This window comes from Astyanax mexicanus, chromosome 6 (assembly GCF_023375975.1).
Source record: "Astyanax mexicanus isolate ESR-SI-001 chromosome 6, AstMex3_surface, whole genome shotgun sequence".
In the NCBI taxonomy this organism is placed as follows: Eukaryota; Metazoa; Chordata; class Actinopteri; order Characiformes; family Acestrorhamphidae; genus Astyanax; species Astyanax mexicanus.
The window spans coordinates 44,646,402-44,670,237 of record NC_064413.1 but is presented as its reverse complement, the minus strand read 5'-3'; the positions used below and the strand labels follow the sequence as shown (position 1 = coordinate 44,670,237).

The window sequence follows — 23,836 nt, the reverse complement described above, 5'->3', positions numbered from 1 at the left end:
CATTAAAAAAAACCTTCAAACAATCCAATTTATTTTGTGTTAAAGCCTTTTGTACTATATAATTCTTTCTTTCTGTTGTTAGCAGTGCAAGCATGTGAAGCTAGCTCCCAACACGCAACAGTGCATGTTAGATACAAGCATTCATGCACAAATCTCCCAACAGGCTTTCAATGCTAGTGATAGGAGCATAGCACTGCCCATGCAAAGAAATCCCTATTTTTACATCATTAACAAGCTCCATTAAATAGCTTCTCACTTCTTTGGTAGAATTCTGAGGGCTCTGACACTTTGGCGCATTGGCATCTCAACTGCGATGCTTTTCTGCATCTCAGCAGAGGACACTGACCTACACATTTACACTGTAAAGATACGTCAGCAGCTCATTCAGAAAACAACAATATAATTTTACTCTTTATTCTGTTTATTGTTGAGGTAAAAGTTGGGTTTGCGCTCTAAAGCACTTTTATTTGTGTGTGTATAGACCAGGGGAGTATGGCTAAGATAGGATTGGGCAGCTGACTGTTGACTGTTATCAGGGTTTTAATCAGTCAGTAGCGCACCTTTACTTCCTGCTGCCAAGATAGAACCACTCCAGATATTTACCTGAACACACCTCATTTCCAGACCACCACACCCATCAGTGTGGATATATTACTAGACTCTGACACTATTTTGAGGTTGTGGTTGCAAGGCGTGAAAATAGACTGTTGATGGGGTTTAATGCCCGGATCAGACTACACGATTTTAGCCCGATTGTGACCCGATTTTGTCAGCGGCGACATCGGATACGAATTTCAGTGTCGCGAGCGACAAAGGTCTGTGTAGTTCTCTCTGGAGTACACAAAGCATGTAATGTCCATTTGGGTCACCCAGGAAGAGCCCACAGTTGCTTTTCCATTTTCAAGTTTTTTTCTGAGCACAAAAGCACTACCATCACGCAAAGCGCTTCTGTAGCTGTTATCGTCGGATTCTATGCTTCTCTCCCGCGATGACCTACGAACTCACGCAAGGACGCGGACGATGATTGGTCGGTGACTAAAGTGTGGTGTTGCCATTCCCCCAAGAACGACACGAAACGAAGATAGCGGCTTATTCTGGCATAGTGAACATCGTGAGGGACAAAAATGTTTGTAGCAACAAAGCATTGCGACTTGCATTGCGCAGGGTGTACGATAGGGCCCATACAATGTTAATTGAATGTTAGATAAGCATCTTTGAGGCATCTATAATAAACTATACAAATAAAGTGATACCTTGATTCATTGATTGCCATCAAAATGTAAAGAGTTTTTAAGATGTATAACAAAAATATGTGTTTGTTTACCAGATTTGCCATTTAAAAAATGGGGCAGAAATTAATTTGTCATGCAATTATCTCAAATACTTGTGTTCACTGTATGAGAGATAAAAATGGACAAAAGTTCTAAATATAAAAAGAAGCCATAAAAAGATGTAGAAGCCATAAAAAGACATTTAAAGCTTATTTTTCATAATCTGTAATTACTTGGTTGATCAACCTAGCTCATCCACATAGCTGCAGTGCAAAAATAAAGAAATAATGCTTGATTCCATTTTAACTTGGATGTCAGAATCTCAGAGAAAGTTCCAAGTACTGAAAATACTGTAAGTACAGTAAAAACCTAAGCATTTAACTGGGACACCAGGTAACTCAGGTGTGACACCATCTGACTTTCAAGGTAAATGGAAAGCAGCACAAGCTTCAGACACAAGCATGTCTTGGTTGATTAAGTGCGTTTGGGGTTTGGGTAAGTGTGTAAATGTGATGTTTGACTGAAGCATTTCTTCATCTGATCCAAACGAGCTTTAATTCAAACTGACTCCTTCTCCAGGCCCACATCAGGCAGTGAAGGATCACGAGTCAACAGTGGATGACCTTCAGTCTGCATCAACATATCAGAGGCCCCCAGCACGTGATATACATTACCCAGAAGCACACACACACACACATCTGTCAGGGCTAATAACTAAATTGGTTAGTGTGGGAAAGCCTGGGTAGCTGGGCCTCTTCTCTGAAAGACTGGACTGTTCACCTAAACTCACCATCATGGCGATGAGGGCACAGATGTAGCTTTGCTTCATGATGAATCGGAAGGTCTTGACCACCGCGTTCACTCGCTCGGCCTTCTCTGGTGAACTTAGTGCTCCGGGAAGCTCATCCTGCACTGGGTCGATCTCATACATACTGCTGTCCATTCTCTCTGCAAATGGAAACGGTGTCTATTAATGTGTGTATCAGTGTACAGTATATATTACAGGAGGTCTGGTTGGATTGTGTGAATCACCCAGTAGTAGTCTAGTCTATGAATGTTCAGAAAGAGGGTCAGAGAGGCTTGTGTTATTCTATAAATCCCAAATAACCACTGGATTTCCCAGAACTGTGCAGATTTCAGGGAATGGCTGTGGTGATATTCAGGGAAAGGGGCAGGTGATGTGTATAGGAATCCTTAGTGTGTTAGCATCACATATTTTCCACAGATATTTATCCACATAAATGCAAACAAAATGTTAAGTGAAACTTTTAGGGATCACCTGCTATTCTTTAAAAAAAAACATTTTTTTTTTTTGCTGTAACATTTCACGTAAATGAGAAAAAAAAACACATTAAATACACATACCTTTCATTAACCAAAGCTATGTAAACATCACTAGGCTGAAGTGACTCAAATCTGATTTTTTGCTCAATGTGGCTCAGATTTGATTTTTTCATGGCTGTGTGAACATGCCAAATCAGATTTTTTCACATCACATTTGAGTCACTTTCATATGTGGTCCTAAACCAAATACGTATCCGATCCAAGGACATGCAACATAATTGTGAATGGTCAATTCGGAATTCATGGGTCTTTTTTTTGACGCATGCGCCACGTCCTTTTCTCTCGTATCCACACATCTCTTGGTGCAGCTGTGCAGCTATAGCTGCAAAAAAAACAGCAAAAGCAAACCACCTGTCCTTTTTTCACCTCCTCAACCTGAGCATGAACTTCAGACCAGCTGTTTACTCTCCACTCCAGCAAAAGATGCTCCACATATGAGCTGCTAACTCATCAATTTCACCTTTATAAAGCTACGAGTCGTTTCTCAAATATGACGTTTCTTGTTGTTGGTGAAGAAGGCGACGTTTATACACGGCCAAGCAAATCATCATTTCAATGTGTACAAGCATAAATAGTAGGGCATTAAAAATGGGACATATTTTGTTTAGATTAGCAAACAAACACTGATTAACAGTCTTAAAATAGTGTAAAATGATCTGTATATTTCACTTTAATGTCATCAACTCGGGTCTGACACCTTTCCCAGTTCTGTAAGGTACTGTAAATGAAATAATACACATTATACTACACTAAAAAAATAATATGAGTAAAATGTAAAAAAGTTTCGCAACTTTCTGCATTTGCTTTTTTTTAAGTAAATTTATTTCAGATAAATTTAAGTAACTTCAACTTGGTTTCAAGACTTAAATGTTACATAGAGTAAATAAGTGAACTGAACTTCAGTCAATCCTTTCTTTTAGTGAACTTTACTTCATTTATTTTTGCTGAATCAATCCTTTCTTTTAGTAAACTTTACTTAATTTATTTTTTGCTGAATCAATCCTTTCTCTTAGTAAACTTTACTTAATTTCTGCATACAATATTACCTAACAATACATGTGTCTCAACAAAACATGTGTGTTTTACACAGATGGCATGTAAAACACACATATTACATTGTCTCAACATATGGACGGCATGTAATCCATTATCAATGAGTTGTAACAGTGTAATATGTGTGTTTTAACTAAAATATTTAAATTTCAGGAATTATAATATATTATGTATCATACATTATGAGTAATATTGTATAAATGAAGTCATTGTAATTATGTAATATTGTATGCTGAAATTAAGTAAAGTTTACTAAAAAAAAAAGGATTGACTGAGGTTCAGTTCACTTATTTACTCTATGTAACATTTAAATCTTGAAACCGAGTTGAAGTTACTTAAACTTATCTGAAATTAAATTTACTTAAAAAAAGCGATTGCAGAAATTGCGAAACCTTCTATTTAATAAGCATAAAAAAATTCTATTTAATAAGCATACGTTTCATAACAAAAGCTAATTAACCTTAAAGCAGCAACATTTACACCACTACACAGCGCTGCAGTGCTCAATACAAAATCACACATGGGAAAGTCACTAATGTCATCACTTATTTTCCAGGGAATCTGTGCAGAAACACTTAAGAGCTGAATATCTCTAATGTATCCACTGTTATGAGAGGAGGGTGTGCTGACTCTAACCTGATCCAGACTCAGCCAGGCCTGCTTTGTAGTGAGGAGTGGAGTAGAGTTCTGGAGTTACTGGGCCGTTCTCATGCGATAAAGACATCAGATCCACTGGGCCTCCGTTGGACGTCACAATCAATACCTGAGAGAGAATTTTAACACCAGTAACAGCATTAACATACTGCACAAACTGCACATAACTGCACTGTAACACACACTGCATACAGGCTGATATAGAACATAGGTCTATAACAGCAGACTAGCCTTTCTATATAACTAAAATGAATATGACAAATAGGAATGTTTTACAAATACATGCCATAATTTTATAAAATAAAACACACTTGAACAAATATACAGACTTTTCAGCTGCTTACATATAAGATATAAAAAGAAAAGGAAATCCAGCTCACATTTTTTTCATCTGTGCGATAATGTGCCATCCTCCATATTTCTCTCTTTTTCTCTGCTGTCTGGTGGATTTTCATGTTTTCAGAAAGCTCCTGCTCCACCTCTCCTTCACCTTCATCATCATCATCATCATCTTTCTCCTTCATCTGCTGGATGAATAACACAATAAAGCTGTTACAAGTTACACTGTCAATTAAGAATACATGAATAATTATAAGAAGAATTGTGTAGTCTAGTTCTAAGAAAATTATTATAATTTGAAATATGCACACAGAATAGGACAAGGTGATACAAAGTGCATTTTTGAGTAACATAGAAGGTCCCTTTTTGTAAAGAGATATACACCAATTAGCCAATACATTAGTACCATCTGATTAATACTGAGTAGGTCCACATTGTGTCCACATGAACCCCTTAACAGGCCACATTTTTTGTCAAAATCTTGAGGATTTATATTGAAGCATTACATAAAAAGCTTTAATGTTTGATAAGGAACGTTACTGAAAATCATAATTGCAATTGTTTTAGAAGGTCATGTCAAAATGTGATGAATAAAATCATAAAATTGGCTCTTTCATGAACTTTATTTTGAAATCAATATTTTCCTGAATACAAATCACACAGTTAATCTCCTCCAAACCTTTCGTTTAATCATGTTTGTTTAGTTTTTACGTCTTTTTTCCAACAGGAAGCTTTTCTAAGTGTCTTGTAGGAGATTTCAAAGCCCTTAGATTTTCAGAATAAAAATTAGTTATTTTACTGCAGAAAAAAAGGGGTTTTGCATCACCTACACCTGTAGCATGTAAATGGGACAGGTGTAGCATTTTAAAGGGTTAAATCCTGTTAGATATGAGGGGCCTCCATTGACAAAAATGAGTGTTTTGAGCACTTATGACACTGTCACCAGCTGTCACAGACCATTTTCTACTAGGGAAAGAAATAAAAATGTTTCAGAATGTTTTAATGACTCAGCTATTTAAACAATTACAATTTAGCTGTAGTCAAAGTGGCTCAGACACGTATGCTTTAAAGAGCCACTGTAGATGAATATGAAAAATCTATTGATATTGTTAATGTTATGGCTGATTGGTGAATGTGTGAGTGGGAAGAATACACTCTAAAGGTCTGAATTAATTCTCTTAATTAATCATAACATGAAATAAAGCAATCAGTGTGTCACTTGCCATTCCCTTTAAGAGCCAGGTACGCTCTGACTTTGGCACATTCATATCCTCACAGTGCAGCGCTTTTGTGCATCTAACCAGAGAATTTTGACCTGCTCGTTCACACTGTGAAGGTACGCCAGAAGCTCATTTAGTTGAACGACAATGTTATTTTAATCTTTATTCTGTTTACTGGTAAGTTAAAAGTCGGGTTTGTGCTCTATAAAAATAGACTCTGATAATCGATTGTTGTCTAGGTTTATTTCAGTCAGTGGAGCAATTTACTATATTTGTATATCACCTTTCAATCATAAAATCAGCTCAAAGTGCTAGAAACCGGGGTAAACAGTGTACCCACAAATGAAATTAATTAGTACATATTGTAAGAAAAATATTAGAAGAAAGTAAGAATTGCTAATGAACCATGTTTCAAATAACATTTTATACTCAGAAAAGCAAGTATGTAAAATAAAAGTGCATTTTTAACCTTTTATAAGAAAAATTGCAATGTATGAGGGCCCAAGAATAAAAAGAAAAAAAATGTGCATGTGAAACTTTGGAAAGCTTTACATGACATATAAGAAAAATAATAGCTTAATATTTTGTGTAAGGAAAAACACAACATCTTTAATATTAAACAGAAATCATAGATACAGATCCTTTTCTATGAAATCACTCTAAAAAACATTATAGCACTGCTATTTAGCATAAATGATTAACATATTTCCCTGAAAAGAAATGTGGTTAATTTAACCCAAAGACAAATCAGCATTACTCTGAGAACAGAGCTCATGACTGAAGTAGAAGACTGACCGTATCCTCTGACTCCTGCAGCCACAAGCGCACAAGTGTGGCCAGTGTGTAGTACAGCACCAGGAGCATGATGGGGTTAACAAAGTGATGCCACTCCAGCTTAGGGTTCACCTCAAACATCCAAGTGTGAGAGCAGTTACTCATCACCACTGGAGAGATGCCAAACAACCTGAGAAAGACAATAGAGAAAAGAAAGGTTCATTTAGTTATTCACTGCAGTGAATCTTAACGCTGATGTCCGTAAGTTTTGGAATTTGGGGGATTTAAGGCAATTACAGATTTATTTGTGAGAAAAGTCCAAACAAAGAGCTTATGTCATGTTTATTATCACTGTTTAAAGCTCTGCTCTTGTTCTAATATACAGCTCTGGAAAATAAAAACAAGTAACCACTTAAGAATTATGAGTTTCTTTAATTTTCCCAAATTGAAAACCTCAGGAATATAATCAAGATGAAGATGGATGATCACAAGCCATCAAACCAAACTGAACTGCTTGAATTTTTGCACCAGGAGTAAAGGCATAAAGTTATCTAAAAGCAGTGTGTATGACTGGTGGAGGAAAACAAGCCAAGATGCATGAAAACTGTGATTAAAACCAGGGTTATTCAACCAAATATTGATTTCTGAACTCCTAAAACTTTATGAATATTAACTTGTTTTCTTTGCATTATTTGAGGTCTGGAAGCTCTGCATCTTTTTTTTATATCAGACATTTCTCATTTTCTGTAAATAAATGCTCTAAATGACGATATTTTTATTTGGAATTTGGGAGACATGGTGTCTGTAGTTTATAGAATAAAACAGCAATGTTCATTTTACTTAAACATATACCTATAAATAGCAAAATTAGATAAACTGATTCAGGAACTGAATTCAGAGCTGTATTTTTGCTCAAGATAATATATCATATGGTTAAAAATCATAAATAACCTGAAAAACAAAATAGGTTTTAGGATACTTTTGAAAATGTAAATGGGCAAATTGATTTCTTGATTTTGCTCAAAGCTTTTTAATTATCTCCACATCCTGTCAAACCCACAGTGTTAAGTTGTTTTCTCACAGTGGAAGAAATGGAAAGAAAAACATGTATTTTTTTATGAAGCAAGAAAAGCCTAATTTTCTATGTCGGGGCAGTGTTTGATGGTCCTTCAGATCTTACATGGCTTACATGTCAGAAGTCCTTGAACTTGTAATATAACTGGCTCAATTAACTTAATACTGCTTTTATTTAAAAAAAAATAAAGAAGTAAGCAAGAAATGTGCTCTATGACTGGAAGTACAAAATCCATGTTAAAGTAAACTAGAAACATTCTAGATGGACCTTGTACTACAAAATCTTCCCAGTTAAACTCTCCTCAGTTTAGTTTAGTTTCTAAACGACAGAAAGTCTCCAGTCCTGTATTATCATCATCTCTGCTCTGGCGTTGAAGTGTCTGTGGAGGAAAACAAAAACAGCGGCTTCCTGTTTAAGAGTGCATAAAACTGAGAAGAAGCGGGTGGAGGGCTGAAAAAGAAGCCAGCAGCCAAAAAGAACAATACCACGTCTGAGCTTTCCAAACGTTCTTCAGTTTCATTTGATAGCAAACATCTTAAAATGAGCAGAATTATTTTCACTGTCTAGCAATCGCCTGTGCGTATAAATAAAGAGAGACCGCAGTGAAGACTAAAACTGCACGGGTGAAGCTGCAGGGGGAGGAGAGAGCATGGCCGACATATGCTGCTCATATGCCAGGGTGTAGCTTTTGTAGTGGAGTTCCTGTGGTTTAGCTATAGGTTCAGAATCAAGCAAAGCTCATTGTAACAGAGCTCTGTTGTTTGTACCATTCAAAATATATAAACGTATATAATAACATAATGTTATACATGTAAAAACTCTGAGAGTTATTCATTATTTTAGGCTTGGTAAGAGATATATACGTATAAATATTTATCCAGAATGAATGTACATGGTCTCTAAAGAAATAAGAAAAAAGCTCCAGACTGAACCATTATGGCATTCTTGGGATCGCTGCCGTTTTAAAGCCGTTTTTTGAAGTCAGATAGAGAACTTCAATCAAAACCATAAGAATTATTACACCAGTTCTTTTCTGCAATCCTCCACCAGTTGGTTGTAATATAATGGTTATCTAAATAAGCTTTGTTCTACCCAGGCGAGATTCATTCCTGCACCACTTGGACTAAAGTAAAATGCATCTGGTTTTAGGCTGAAGTGAGAAAACACAGATAACATACAAAGATCATGTGGAATCGTTCTTTTCTTGATACTGGGAGGAGGTGGAGATGCATTTAATAAATAATAAAGTAATACTAAATTATTAAAAATGGATGAAATGTACAATGTTAGTAACAGTTTTAGAGATAAAGAGACAAAATCCTCACCAACATCATTTGCCTCAAACAATATTTAATAACAATTTGGGATATAAAATTATTGTTATTTTTAAACAAAATATATGATACATAAATCAAATTGTAAATTATGATATTGAAAGTACAATTCATTCATTCAAATTCAATTCAAAGGACGTTAGTAATAGTTTTAGAGATGAAAAGAAAAAAATCATCATCACCATTATTTACCTCCAACAATATTTAATAATAATTTAGAATATAAAAATTATTTTTATTTTTAACAAAATATGTGACATATAAATCAAATTATGTGTATGTAAATTATGATAATGAAAGTACAATTCCTTATTAATGAAAATAAATTATGAATTATACCCTAGGGTGTCTTAAAATTGTATACTTATACTAAATAGTTTTGTATTAGACTATACATTTTGAGAAAAGTGTAAAATTTTAGTGTAACATAATTAGCAATAATTGGCACTTGTAGTGACATATGTTGGCATAACAGCAGTGCTTCATCTATTGCTATTACAACACAACAGGTTAATATATATATATATATATATATATATATATATATATATATATATATTGTGCTAACAATAACAATAAACAATAAAAATGAGTACATAGCAGCCTATATTTCTTATAACGTTAGCATGTAGGACGTAATTGGGACACAGCCCTAGTGTTGCCGTTGTCTTAGACTACACTAACACTAAAGCTGGCATTAAGTGTAATGTTTTTCCTTTAATTGGCCAAAAGAAGCTCTTTGTCTTCCTCTAAAAACTTCCCACAATCAGTGGTTTTAATATATGTGGTAAATTTGGGTAGATGCCTGGTTTATAACAAGACAGAAACCATAATAATAAAAAAATCCCAGTTCCAGCCAGTTGATCTTCTAATGGGCTTTTATTATTAAACATATTCTTTCTTTACTCACTGCCACATTTTCGCTTCCATTGCAAATTCAGCGTCTTTCCGCAGCTCGCTGTATTTCTTTTCTATACGATAACAGAGTCCCTTTGTATGACTGTGGCCTGTTTCGCATTCCCTGCCCAAATTTTCTGAACTTGTTTAAAACCCCATCCTGGAGCTCAGACAAAAGATCTGTCTTTTATGAAGGCTTTGAAAGCGTATGAAGTTTCAGGCCTTGCCTTTCAGAGCGAAGTGATAATGTTTAACACATTAAAATCTCCCTTTTCACAGGGGTCAGAACGACTGTGTTTATTTGCGCTGTTAGGTCAAGGCACAATTCGTCATTTTGTAATCTTGGCTAACGGCTCCTAAATTAAAGTGATAAAAAGACTTGAAACAAAGGGCGGATTTGGGAGGAATTCTTTTCTAGGGATTTTGTTGGGCAGCTGGTGTATAGTGTTTGTCAGTTGTAGGTTTAGGGGGGACGTTCGCAGAGCGTTTAACGGGACGAAACAGTTACACAATTAATCCTGTGCCCACCACTAATGGGCCTCACAAAAAAGCCTGCCAGGGATATTATACTGTACAGATCCCACCCACTGTCGGCTCCACTGCACTCAGCCACTGAGCACCTCTACTGTAAGAGACTTTGATTAAGGCCTAATTTAGAACAATTCTACCTACTTCACTCACAGACCTTTGAGTCTTTTGTGCTCTCTCTCTCTTTCTCTCTCTTTCTTTCTCTCTCTCTCTCTCTCTTTCTCTCTCTCTTCACTGATTCGTGTAGAATTCCCTGAAACCAGCTGTGTAATTTCAGCAGAGGCCAAGAAGCATCCTGCAGTAATGAGAACCACCTGGACCTCTGCAGGCTGTCGCTCTTTCTCATGCTCACAGGCTCTGAGAGGGCAGTGTGGTGGGGGGAGTTTGGATGAAGGGGGGAGGTGGGGGGGGTGTTGATGATGTTAGCATTTGCTTTAGAGAACTGCTGTCCACAGCTGTCACCAATCAGATCTGAGCAATACGTCCCAACTTTCAATATTTATTAAGTAAAAAAAACTTCACCAGCAACGTGACACAAAACCACAGTGTCTCAAAGCAAGAGCAAAGATTTCTAGAGTGACTCAACATAATACAAGGCTTTAACAATACTGTTGCTAAACCTAAAGTGCCTAATTTACTGTATATAGACTTTCTTTAGTCTTTTTTTTAGCTGCAGTCACATAAGACATTGTAAATTTGCACCGCCTTGCAGAATAGACATGGCCAAGGTTGGCCAGATGATTGGCAACGAGATGAATGCACCATTCTGGTGCAGTTAGCATGCTAGTTAACCATAAACAGTAAAACCACAAGTGTACACATAATTACACCAGACAATTATATACTTGCGTGAGCAATGTGCTACACTGTGAGTTACAGAAAAACAAAAAAAGTTGTTTACTGGCATAGTTTAAAGCACTGCCATGATTGATGTAAAAGGTTAGCAAGCTGGCTAATCTGCCTGCTAGAAACAGGACCAAAACTCAAAAGATAAAAAAAAGTAAAAAGAGGTATAGTATGTATTGTGCTTATTCATAGTTACAGCTGGTATTTGATGATCAAGGTAATTGAACTGTTGGTCACCTGGATAAAATGGTTACATATGTTGGTAAGCTAGCTGGATAACCATGTGTTAGCTAGTTTATAGATAGTTAGATAGTTTATATTATATTTAAATTTTTTCTTGCTGGTCATGCTAGTTGACCAACTTGGTGATTCTAGTCAACCAGCTTTGCCACAGATCTTACTGGTCTACTAGTTTCATCATGCTGGCTCTGATGATTGACCAACTTAGGTAGTTTAATCATTTTGGTTGATCAGCTAAATAATTAAGTTACAGGTTAAAGGTCAACAGCTTAACTGATCAATCAGCTTCACCAGCGTAAACTGGCCATGCAGTTTTAGCAAGATAGATACTGTAATTTACATTTTTAACAATTTTTGCTTCATTTTGCTCCATTAGTCCTGCTAAATGAGGCCCCACCTCCCCTTCCAAATGCAATGTAAAATGTAGCAGAGTAATTATTGGTCCAAATTCTCAAAACTTAACTTCTTTAAGCAATGTTTAAGCAATGTTTTCAATGCATATTTTGATTTAATAAGAACTAGCATCAGTTTCCAAACTGAAAGCTTAACACAAATTAATGTACTGCATGCACTTACAGACAAAAACTGTAGCATAACTTGGCCATAAGGTAAATGTTGCTTTAAAATGAAATAAAACAAGGATGCATGTGTCACTTATATGAGGCATTATTCTTCCATTTCATGCACATTTCATTACACCTTGTAACTTAAAAAAAGGGAACATTCTTTTAACTTTCAATGGATGACAATCTAAAATATTTATTCTTATAGTGATTTTTGCCAGATACAAATTATGCTAAAATAGACATAACATTTTTTTGTGTGGCAGTGACGATATCATCCCTCACGTTTATGCCTGTGGTCACCCAATCTGGTACCCTTAACTCTGATTAAGCGAACTTTTAGTCCATCAGTAAATAGTTGGTTTTGGACTGCAGCAGCTGCAGTGTGGAACACACAGTGTTTGTATATTTATGCCGGCTGATTTAATGTGGTTTCAGAACCTACTTCAGACTCATACAATTAGGAACTGCAAACATACATACGCTGGTGAGATCCTCCTGGTGTGGTTTCATGGCAGTTTCATCCCTTTCATCACCTCCAACGATGCACACCAATGCTACTTGAGTGCTAACAGTCGCCTTTAACAGTTCCTTGAGTGCTAAAAGCTGAGTTACATGGAGTCTTCACAGAGTTTCACATAGAGTATAGAGGGTTCCAGAGGTCCATGCTTACCATGGCACTGAACGACTTGCCACCCACAGAGTGGAGTGTGGAGTGTGGGGTGTGGAACTGGAGTAATTCCACTGAGGATATGAGATGGATTACAGGACTATAGGAGTGGAGGAGCTCAATACGATTTAGACAGAATGAAACACTGAAGGGTTTTGAAAGCATAATGCAGAATTTTGAACTTATTCTACAAATATATTATTAAATATCTTGTAGCTACAAGATATATATTGCACCACTCCAGTGTACCCCAGAGGTACTGGAAGGAGCTTCATCACCCATGTGAACACAGATCCACTGCTCCACAACTTATTTCTTTTTTTTTATTTTCTAATTTATCCACATTTTCTCCCCAATTTACACGGCCAATTACCCAACACACTCATTAGGTCTACCCCTTTCACTAGTGATGCCCCAACAACAGGAGGGTGAAGGCGAGCACATGCCTCCTCCAGTACATGTGAAGTCAGCTAACGTCTCTTTTTGTAGCATCACAGTGCACACTGAGGAAAGTGTAGCAACTCAGTTTCCGATACATCAGCTCACAGAGGCCTTGTGATGATCGACATCACCCTTTAAAGTAAAAAGTGGAAAGAGTGCCATCTACTGTACCCACCCAGAAAGAGCAAGGCTAATTGTTGTGCTCCCTCAGGGCTCCGGTAGCCGATGGCAAGCTACATGAACAGGATTCGAACAGGCAATCTCTTGATCAGAGTGGCAGCGCTTAGCCCGCTGGACCACTCAGAGCCCCTCTGCAACTCAATTCTTAAGGGAATTTATAACCATTTAGTATGTGCTTACCATTGGACATTGTTTCATCAGGCAGTAGGAGAGGGCCCTGTACATTTTAGTGGATTCCCTGCTTTAACTCAACCCCCACAACTTAGTAGGATTAGATGTGTTGGGACCAGGGTTGAGAGACAACTCCCACTACTCCAAGTTTCCCATTCTAGTAATAATGCTGCCCAATTAGGATTTTACAAGCTGTGTGTCTAATAGAAATGTTGAGTCTAAAAGGAGGTGCCTAAATAATTGCACTTCACTTTAGTGTTTCTGTACATGTAAATAGGTTGTTTGGAATATTCTATATAATATTCTATAGATTTTATATATGTGAGTGTATATGGGCAAACTTATCCAGACAAACATAATTCCACTGAACCAGATGTGGCCTGCAAGAATTAAACATCTGGCCTGTGAGGTTGTTTGAACTATAATGAATGATAATGAAAAAAATAAAAATAAAATGCTTCTCTGGGGAGCTATTTTTTATATTCCACCCCTGTCTCTTTGTTGCATTCGGCTTGACTTTAGTTTTCACCCGTTCTCGTTTTTCCACCCGTTCTTGGACTCCCTATATCCCCAAAAGGGCGTTATTCTCCGTCCGTTTCCCAATTCACTAGCTGGGGCAGTGGTAGTGTACTGTACCACAACCCTACGACATTCGATCGCACGTGAGGGGTGGTGTGTCTATTTATTTCTTTATTCCTTTCTTCTTGAATTAACATGCTTTGAATTTAACTGTTCTGCAATCGGGTTCAACAACCCTCTGGGCTGGAGAGCTACTAGTCTGTGGCACTCCATCCCATTACACTTCATTTTCCAAAACAGATTTTTTTTTTTTTTTTGTGGCCAGCCACCTTGGAAAACTTTATTGCCGATCACTGATGTGAGGCTTTTTCTCTTCTATTCTTCTAGGTTCATAAGTATCTACTTTAGAGAGCTCTATCTACTAAAAATGCTAATCTAGAGTCACTAAACAAGCTGTGTGTGTGGGCATTAGCACATCTTTGTCATCAATGGTGTGCACTGTATGCATTAGAACGGGTGTCCACAAACATTTAGACATCTGGAAGTTACAGATTAAATAATGCGCACGTATATGCAGATTATATACAGGTTAGATACTGTTATGAATATGTAAGGTATTGTATGTATAGCCATTTTTGGGACAAACTAAGGGCAATACTGCTCAGTTTTTATTGTTAAAATCTGAACACACAAAAAAGGTCAGAATTCAGTGGCTTTTCAAGCAATGCTTCTATGACTCATGGATCCAGACAAGCAATGCTAAACTCTACTCTGATTTCATAAACACAGCTCATGCTCTGCTTTCAAAACCTCTGATTTCACAGGACAACACCCAAACAGAAGACAACAAACTAACTACAGCGAGGCCAAAATCTTTAAATAGAACTTTAACCACGGACCATGAACCATAAATTCAGATTTTTAGGGACTTTTGGGATCTACAAACTCACCAGTGCATCAAATTAAACATCTTCAGCCTCTTGTTATCTCTAACTGGTGGATTTGTGTGTCTGTCGTCTGTCATCTGTTATTTCATTGTATAATTTTGGAATGACTTTAAATACAGCCTTTTAATTGCACTAGTTTTTTTGGCAAGGTAAAGAATCAGGTGCTGGGGTGTGATGGAATTCTCAATGCTTATTGACAGCCTCATAACTCTGTATGTAAGTCATGTACAATTTCGTAATAAGATGTATTCAAAAGTTTAAAGATACAGGACATTTCAAATCACCATTCTGCATTGTATTAATTAAAGTATATATTAAGAGACCACTTTAGTTTCTGAATCAGTTTCTCTGATTTTGCTATTTATAGGTAACTGTTTAAGTAAAATTAACATTTCTCCCAAATTCCAAATAAAAGTATTGTCAAATATTGTCATGATGCAAGTCTTTCAGACCTCAAATAATAAAAGGAAAATAATACAAAGTTCATATTCATAATGTTTTAAGAGTTCAAAAATCAATATTTGGTGGAATAACCCTGGTTTTTAAATACAGTGTTCATGGATCTAGGCATGTTCTCCTCCACCAGTCTTACACACTGCTTTTGGTAACTTTATGTCACTCCTGGTGCAAAAATTCAAGCAGTTCAGCTTGTTTTTTTTCCAGAGCTTTAAATGTGATATTACATATTAATAGAAACAATAAGATTTTAGAGAGTTTGTGGACCCATGAGAGTTAAAGAAACTCTCCTGTCTGCACTTTTTCAGTACTACAGCCATCTCTCTGCACATTCAGGTCTCAGTTACTTCAGCCAGGCCAAAAGCAGATGAAATACGGCAGGCTGGCCGGCCTCGCACAGATGCACACATTGTTGCATTGTTGTCTGCCTAGTTCAGATGCTTTATGCTGCCTTTAATCAAGAAGCATACTAAAACAACACTGACAGCTGATCAGTACTGGATGCTTCACTGAAGAACGAGGCAGGGACCGTTTGAGCTCGGCTGCAACACGTGCACTCTAACATAGCATGACTGACTGTGTGGTCGCAGTGCCAGCCCTCCCCCAGCCAAGTATGATTCCATCACCATCTTTCAGAAGCCATCCTTGATTTCTTGTTTCACGTTCCAGTTTCATATAGCGCCATAATCTGATTGGTCACAGTGTGGGGATACAGGCCACACGAGAGTGACTCCTGTCAGAAATGTTAGTATGTGGCTGAAAAGCCTTTTCTGTGCAGAGAATCATGGGATAAATCTTCCCACAAACCTGACTCAAAGCTTGCCAGCCTCGAAACGTTTTATGCTCTTTATTACGCTGCTTCTGCACAGCTCTGCTTTCTACAATGAAATGAAAGGTGACGTCTGGTAACTCAAAACCTAAACCATCTGAAAGGGCTTGGCCAACTGTGAGGCTGCTAACGTGCAGCAGAAGACTTAAAACATTATAACTATTCTTAGGCAAGAAGCAGGGCTGCATGCAATGGAAAAATACCAGCAATTTTTGCTTTTTGCTTTTTGAAATTATATTGGTACATATTGCTATTGCACCCATTGCAACACTTTGGTATACCCTAACAATGCATTGTTCAACTAGTACTATGATATGATAATAAATAAGTGTTTAGAGGGATTATTAACATACTACAGGTAATAATATTATCACTACTGAATGGTCATAATTAAAATCAATTACTTAAAGTGATGTAATGATTCTTTTAAAATCTGGGTAATAAACAGGGAATCCATAGGCCACTATAATGCCATGTTCAATAGTATGAACCATGTACTGTATAAAACACAAAATATAAGACTTCAATTCCATAACAATTAAGCCAAAATTGTCTACCCTGTTGTCAAATTTGCAACCAGAGCATGCACTATATATACAGTACAAGAGGTGCAACAAAATGTTCATATTCATTTGGTGGACCCACCCCTTCTCCCAGCCTGTTTAAGAAAGGCTTAGGCTTGCCTTTTCTTTTTTTAGTAAAGTATATTTGTCAGAGTTTTGGAAAGGCTATGCTTACAGTGCCAGAAAAAAAGTACTCTACCGTGCTGTTCCCTAAGGTAAGCTAAGCTAATCTAACTTCAGTAGCTGTTCTTTTACACTAAAATAATCAAATCAATACAATTTATTTGTATAGCACTTTTTACAACTGATGTTGTCACAAAGCAGTTACAGAAATGTGCATGTGGCTGTGGACTGGTTATAAAAATAGACTGTATCTTTCATTTTAAACATCTATTTAGCAGATAACAAAATCTAACCCATCTCAATATAGCCATAGCTGATTCGCTGGGCAAAACACACATGACATATTAGCATTGAGACATCAGTTGTCCCTTCATATCCTCTGTTATACTGTATCATAACATTTAGACAGTACTAGTCTAGCACACTGGCTTTAATATCAACCAATGGCAGCATAGTGTCTTTCACTTCAGTTTAAACACTGGACAGTGGCTGCAGTATGTACTATTAACAGCAGTATTAAAGTGTCAGACAATAAGAGCATACAGTGTTGTTTGATTGTGCACTGCAGAGCAGAAAGTGAATTGCATCATTTGTGTGGTGAGAGGAGACTTTTTTAAGTCTTAAAACACCTAAAATAGCTTTAAAGCAGAGGTACAGTATGTTTTGCTGTTATTAACTCTGATTACAGAAAGTTTAATTTCAGTTTTAAATAAACGTTACCTAAAACAGATGCATTGGACTTGGCTGGTCTCAACAACAATTTCTGAGTCCGCCTCTCTCCATGAGCAAGACAATACCAATTCTAAATGAGCTTAGGTCTAAGCCGAGAGCTGCTTTTTTATCATCCAAGACAGGACTCAAGTACTACAACACTAGGTAACATCACAGTAAAAAGCAAGGTTCCATCCTAGTCAGTGTTGTATCTTACATTGCTTACTTAAACATATTTTATTTTATTTTATTTTATGGTATTTTAGAAATTTCTGTTTTACATATATATATATATATATATATATATATATATATATATATATATATATATATATATATATATATATATATATATTAAATGTTGATTTAAAATGAGTCCTTTTACTTATTTATTAATTTTTATTATTATTATTTTTTATTATTTCTAATTTATTATTACATGTTTTTAATCCCTTTGATGTTGTAAATACTCGGAAACGTTGTAAATGAGGGTCACCCTCAATGTTTTTCCTGAGTGAAAATAAAGGTCGATTGATTTCCATTCTTGGACCTTGATTACTCAAATAATCAGAATAATCAACCTGTTATTCACCTGCTCATTGATCAATAGTGACACTTTTATAAATTAAATAATATGCAGCCATATCCAGAACACTAGTCATACTCTCTAATACTGCAGTATATGCTGTGCATACAGTGATGTCTTACTTGGCATAGTTATCTTCCCGTGGAACAGCTTCCTGGAAGAACTGGAACTGGTAGAGGTAGAGCACAATGAGGTGTCCTGCACTGAAGATGGCCATCAGCACGCACAGGCAGCTGAAGAGCAGGGGGTCGAATGAGCGGCAGAAAGACCACCAGGTGCACAGGCCCAGGAAGGTGAAGAAGTAAACTGTGGAGGTGAGGGAGGGCAGCATGATGCCTGAAGCAGGACACAGAACACAAGTAACAATTAATAAACTTGTAATAATTAAATAACAAATCATTAAATACTCAAATTACAGTCTGACTGTATAACTACTACACACTGTATACCTGTGAGGCCCAGTAATATAGTTACGACCACTTTCCCTGCAGTCGTAATCAGATCTCCGATGATTTCTTTGACTTTAGAAGCCACAGCCGCTATCTGCCGCAGGATCTTCATCTTGGTGCTCTCTTCCTCTTCCTCCTCCTGCAGGGCCTCTAGCTCTTCCTGCTCCAAATCCTCTTCTTCACCTGGAAGTTCACAGTCTATATCGACCGGCTCTGAGTCTTCCTCAAAGAGCAGGTCGTCCTCCAGCTCCAGCTTCTCCTCTTTAATCTCCTCCTCTTCCTCCTCATCCTCCTGCTCCTACAATGAGTAAAAAAAGAAAACATGTCCAAGATGTTTAATCATAATTTTAATTATTTCAAAAGCTATTGTTGAGGAGAAAAGATTATTTCTTTGAGTCTTTTTTATTTGCCATCATTGAAACAGAAAAAAATGCAGACCCAAACTTTTATGTGCAGCTAGTTCATGTCAACAATATTAGGAGATGGAGGTAATACAGCTTAACACATGAACTTGAGAAAATGTCCATTATGAATAGTTGTAAAATAAAATTTTCTTGTCAAGATATGTATTACTACCTAGGGTGTGCCATATCGTATCGTACGTAATAATATAACCAACATTTTTGAATATCGTGAACGATATTATACCCTGAAATATTGTGCCAAATCACCCACCCCTAATTAGCACATCAGGGTACTACTTTTTTGATGTTTTTTAGCAAAAGGAAAATTCACTGTTCTCATTTCCTATTATATATCTACTAGAGACAGATTATTATATCTGTCCAGTATCATTATTTTACTTTAATCCTGGATATATGGAGATATTTGAAGTGCATTATTAGTATCATGAAATTCTGGATCATTGACTTCTGTTTCAAATCTGATAAAATTATTGAAATCAGTATTTGGTGGAATAACCCTGTTTTTTAATCACAGTTTTCATTCATCTTGGCATGTTCTCCTCCACCAGTCTTACACACTGCTTTTAGATAACTTTATGCCACTCCTGGTGCAATAATTCAAGCAGTTCAGTTTGGTTTGATGGCTTGTGATCATCCATCTTCCTCTTGATTATATTCCAGAGGTAAAATAAAAGAAACTCATCATTTTTAAGCACTGTATATATAATCAGGTATTAAGGAAATATGGCAGCTCTTTCAGCAGACCTTCGGCCAGTATGTTCCTATTTGAACTGTGAGGTACATCAGGCTAATCTGTGTGGCTTGTGGTCTCCAAATCTGCCCACCACCATTCCCCTAGTCCCATTTCCACACTCAGGGTTGCCAGGCAAAGACAACAGTACGCAAACAGTGTGCTGCAGCCATATAAACAGGCAAGCTGGCTATTTTTTCTGATGAACAGGTAATCACTGATCTTCAGTAAGGTTGCTAACCATAGCTGGGTAATTTATGACCACCATGATGTGAGCTTCTTGCCTGAAGAGGAGTGCATTTTCGCTAGAATTTATTAATTGTATCTTTAAAATGTAAGTTGATATATATAAAAAAGGGAAATGTTTTCTCGTGGTGTTCTATTTTGCTTCTAATTGCAATCCTTTATTTAAAAGTATAAAAACTATAATCAAAATATACTTGCACTTATTCAGTATAGCAGTAAAGCACACATACACAAAACAACATACATACTCAACATAAATCAGTAAAAAAAATCAATATGAAGGTTTTATTCAATAACCTAATTGAATTATTACGAGACTCTCACTCTGCTCTTCTGAAGTTACTCCCCCAAAGGACACAAAGCACTTAAACACTTAAAATCCACTGCTTTATGAAGAGTACAGGCAATAACAACATCATTACAGTCATGGAGAGGATTTGGATGTGGATGTAAACACAGTAATAATATGAAATCAAATACATATGATATCAAAATAAACCACATCTCATCATTTACAGAAGTGCTAGACATTATTTTTTTAGTGATTTGATTAAAAAAGTGCAATAGAAACTGATGTTTGTTACACCAAAGTCTCCTTTTAAAAAGTTAGGACAAGCTAAAATTCATCCTATGGAACAGAAACAGGACGAACATCCATGTGCCTGATTAACTCCTGCCTGTCTATTAAGATGTCACATTTTTATTCACTATTTATTATCTCTTAAATGTTCCTGAGAGAAGACATAGCATGAGTAGCATAAGTATACAGCTCTGAAAAAATAAGAGAACACTTATTAAAATTAAAATTATGAGTTTCTTTGATTTTATCAAAATGAAAAAAAAAAACTGCTTGAATTTTTGCACCAGGTGTGCAATAGAGTTATTCAAAAACAGTGTGTTAGACTGGTGGAGGAGAACATGCCAAGATGCATGAAAATTGTGATTTAATCCACCAAATATTGATATCTGAACTTTTAAAACTTTATGAATATGATATATATATTTTTTTTTGCATTATTTGAGGTCTGAAAGCTCTGCATCTTTTTTGTTATGTAAGACATTTCTCATTTTCTGCAAATAAATGCTCTAAATTACAATATTTTTCTTAGGAATTTGGGAGAAATATTGTCTGTAGTTTATAAAAATAAAACAACAATGTTCATTTTACTCAAACATATACCTATAAATAGCAAAATCAGACAAACTGATCCAGAAACACTATTCAGTATCTCACTATTTAACACACAAATACAACAACTCTCTCATCTGGAATACTGTAGAGACATTAAGCAATATAATAAGTGCTGTACTTTATGGGCAAACTGATATGATCTAAATCTTCATTCCTTCAAATGAAGGAAAACTAATGTTCTGGCGGAGCTGAAAAATTCCTCTCTCTGCATAACAATGTCAGTGGTAACACTACACAGAGGACAAGCCTGGAAATGGAGAACTGCCCTGTACCTGCCCAATCTAATCTAAGGTAAATCTAATCTCCCTGATTGGCTCTAGCAGTGCCAAAGTGACTGTGCTCCAGTCTCATAAAGCACACATGATTTAATCAGGACAGACAGCATAACTCAGCAAACTCAATTCAGACAGTCAGAGTCCAGTTACAGAAGTAACAGTAATGGTAGCAGGAAAAAAAATTGAGAATAAAAAATGTAGAGCTTTTCTTCTTTGGGACAGGGATGTGAGCATGTGGGTTGGGGACTAATTCAACCCAAGTTTGTTCTGAAGTATTTAAGCTATAGCAACATATACAGGAATACAGACAAGCTGGTTAAAGAGAGTGGCAAGTGACACGTTAATGGTTTATTACACATTATACTACAGTTCGTTCAGACCCTACAATCTGATTGGCTGAGAGGCTTTCTGTGAGCAATGTGAGTAATGCACTGCAACCGAAGCTCTCCATGTATTACTCCGCCACATACAGGTAACCTGGCAACAATATAGTGCTTACAAGCCAAACAGCACAGCTACAAACAGAGCAGCAATGGAACTATTTGAACATGCAGAGTTTTTATAACCAAACAGATCATGTTTTCTCGTCCTCTTTAACTCAAAATCTTTCAATAAACAGAGATAATGAAACTGTGGTATAATCGTAATAATACACTCAAGATTCGTGCTATAACGGCACTGCTGTGCTGATCTGCGCAGTGACAATATTACACACTATAGCACTCCCTCTTAATTAGGCCCAAAACACACTGTAAGACTGATTAATTGAGATAATTAGTACATGCCTTTTACGAATTTAGAGCTGTGCACTTTTCTCGTCGTTATGATAGCAAAGACACACTGACGCCCTAAATCAAGCAGTTCAGTACACGGTTAATGGCTCCACTATTGATCGCTAAAATAGGGCCATTGGAGTGACTGCAGACTTAGAATAAAATCTTTAGAACTTTTTGTAGATTTAACAAGTTTTTTTGTGTGTGACAGTAAGGATGTGCAGTGTTTTATTGGCTGGTTTGCTAGTTAACCAGCACCAACCAACACCAGATAAGACCCGCAGGAAGTCCATACTAGCGTATGATAATATATATATATATATATATATATTTTTTCTGATGTGTGAAAACTACACAATACCCAAAAAATCAGATTTAGAGAAGAAAACAGTTTGGTAACACATCCTATGAACCCTGTGTTCATAATGCCTTATATGACATGCATAATACCTTAAAGACAATGTACTACATTGTACAATGTAGTGTTGTACTGCACTATACCACAGACTTGGTATATGTTGGTATAATGCATTATAATATGCAGCTATGATTTCTTAAAATATGCTTTCATAAAAGTGTGTAACACATTATTAAGCCTTATACACAGTCATTACTGACTTTACGTGAAGTGTGTTTTCAAATGCCTACAGTACGGTGTGATAACATTTACTTCACGTTTAAAACACACTTCACTTAAAGCCAGTAAAGAACACTCATAATGCCTCACTTCAGGCTTGGTTCATCAAGGTCTTCATTCTGGCCCAGACAACTACAACACTAGTGCTACGCAATGTCTAAAAAAAAAAAAAAAAAGCTAAACCCAACCGGGAACCTTTCTAGCCATAAAAAAGCAAACAATACTTCAAACCTAATTATTAAAAAGCGATGAACACTGCTTCTGACACATGATCACACGTTTTAAGACCTCAGTCTGAAAGTTGTTCCAGTTGTTGAATATTTCCTAAAGATGTAATTCTCAGGACGTTTACACAGACATGTGTAACAGATCTGCTGAGAGATCAAAGCAGAGGCTGTTTATCCGAAAATCCGGAAAGTTTCTCTCAGGTGACCTGACTGGAAGTCTCTCCATTCTAAAGACAGGCAGATTTTGTGCTACACTGTAGATGTTAATTACTAGTTTATATGAAGAAGCTGAAGATTCAGAGCAGGAATCTCAGAGTGTTTGCCTCCTCAGTATTTATCATCCTGCCGTAGTGAATGAGAGCTCTGTGAGGATCCTTTAAGGAGTTATCTGGATGGGCAAAGTTACAAAAACAAACCTCTCTCACGTGCCTCAGCGACAGGAAGAAAAATCCCACGTGATCTGTTTCATCTCAGACCACCGAGCATCGTAATTGATTGAATGAGTTACATTCGGTGATTCTGAGGGTTTGTTTGTGTTTGTGGAGCCA

General features: G+C 36.6%; 1 protein-coding gene across 4 annotated transcripts in view; it reads right to left on the bottom strand.

Moving 5' to 3' along the window:
• LOC103047759 (piezo-type mechanosensitive ion channel component 2) overlaps nucleotides 1–23,836 on the bottom strand; it is a 198,019-nt gene that overhangs the window by 56,736 nt on the left and 117,447 nt on the right. For 2 of the 4 annotated variants that reach the window (XM_022673427.2, XM_022673425.2), the window contains exons 6-11: nucleotides 18,784–19,081; nucleotides 18,457–18,670; nucleotides 6,677–6,845; nucleotides 4,703–4,849; nucleotides 4,305–4,431; nucleotides 2,062–2,219 (exon numbers count right to left, since the gene is read on the bottom strand). In XM_022673427.2, the coding sequence (XP_022529148.2) occupies nucleotides 2,062–2,219; nucleotides 4,305–4,431; nucleotides 4,703–4,849; nucleotides 6,677–6,845; nucleotides 18,457–18,670; nucleotides 18,784–19,081 (1,113 nt within the window). The remainder of the gene's footprint in view (nucleotides 1–2,061; nucleotides 2,220–4,304; nucleotides 4,432–4,702; nucleotides 4,850–6,676; nucleotides 6,846–18,456; nucleotides 18,671–18,783; nucleotides 19,082–23,836) is intronic. The other 2 variants (XM_022673428.2, XM_022673426.2) reach the window with 1 other exon arrangement.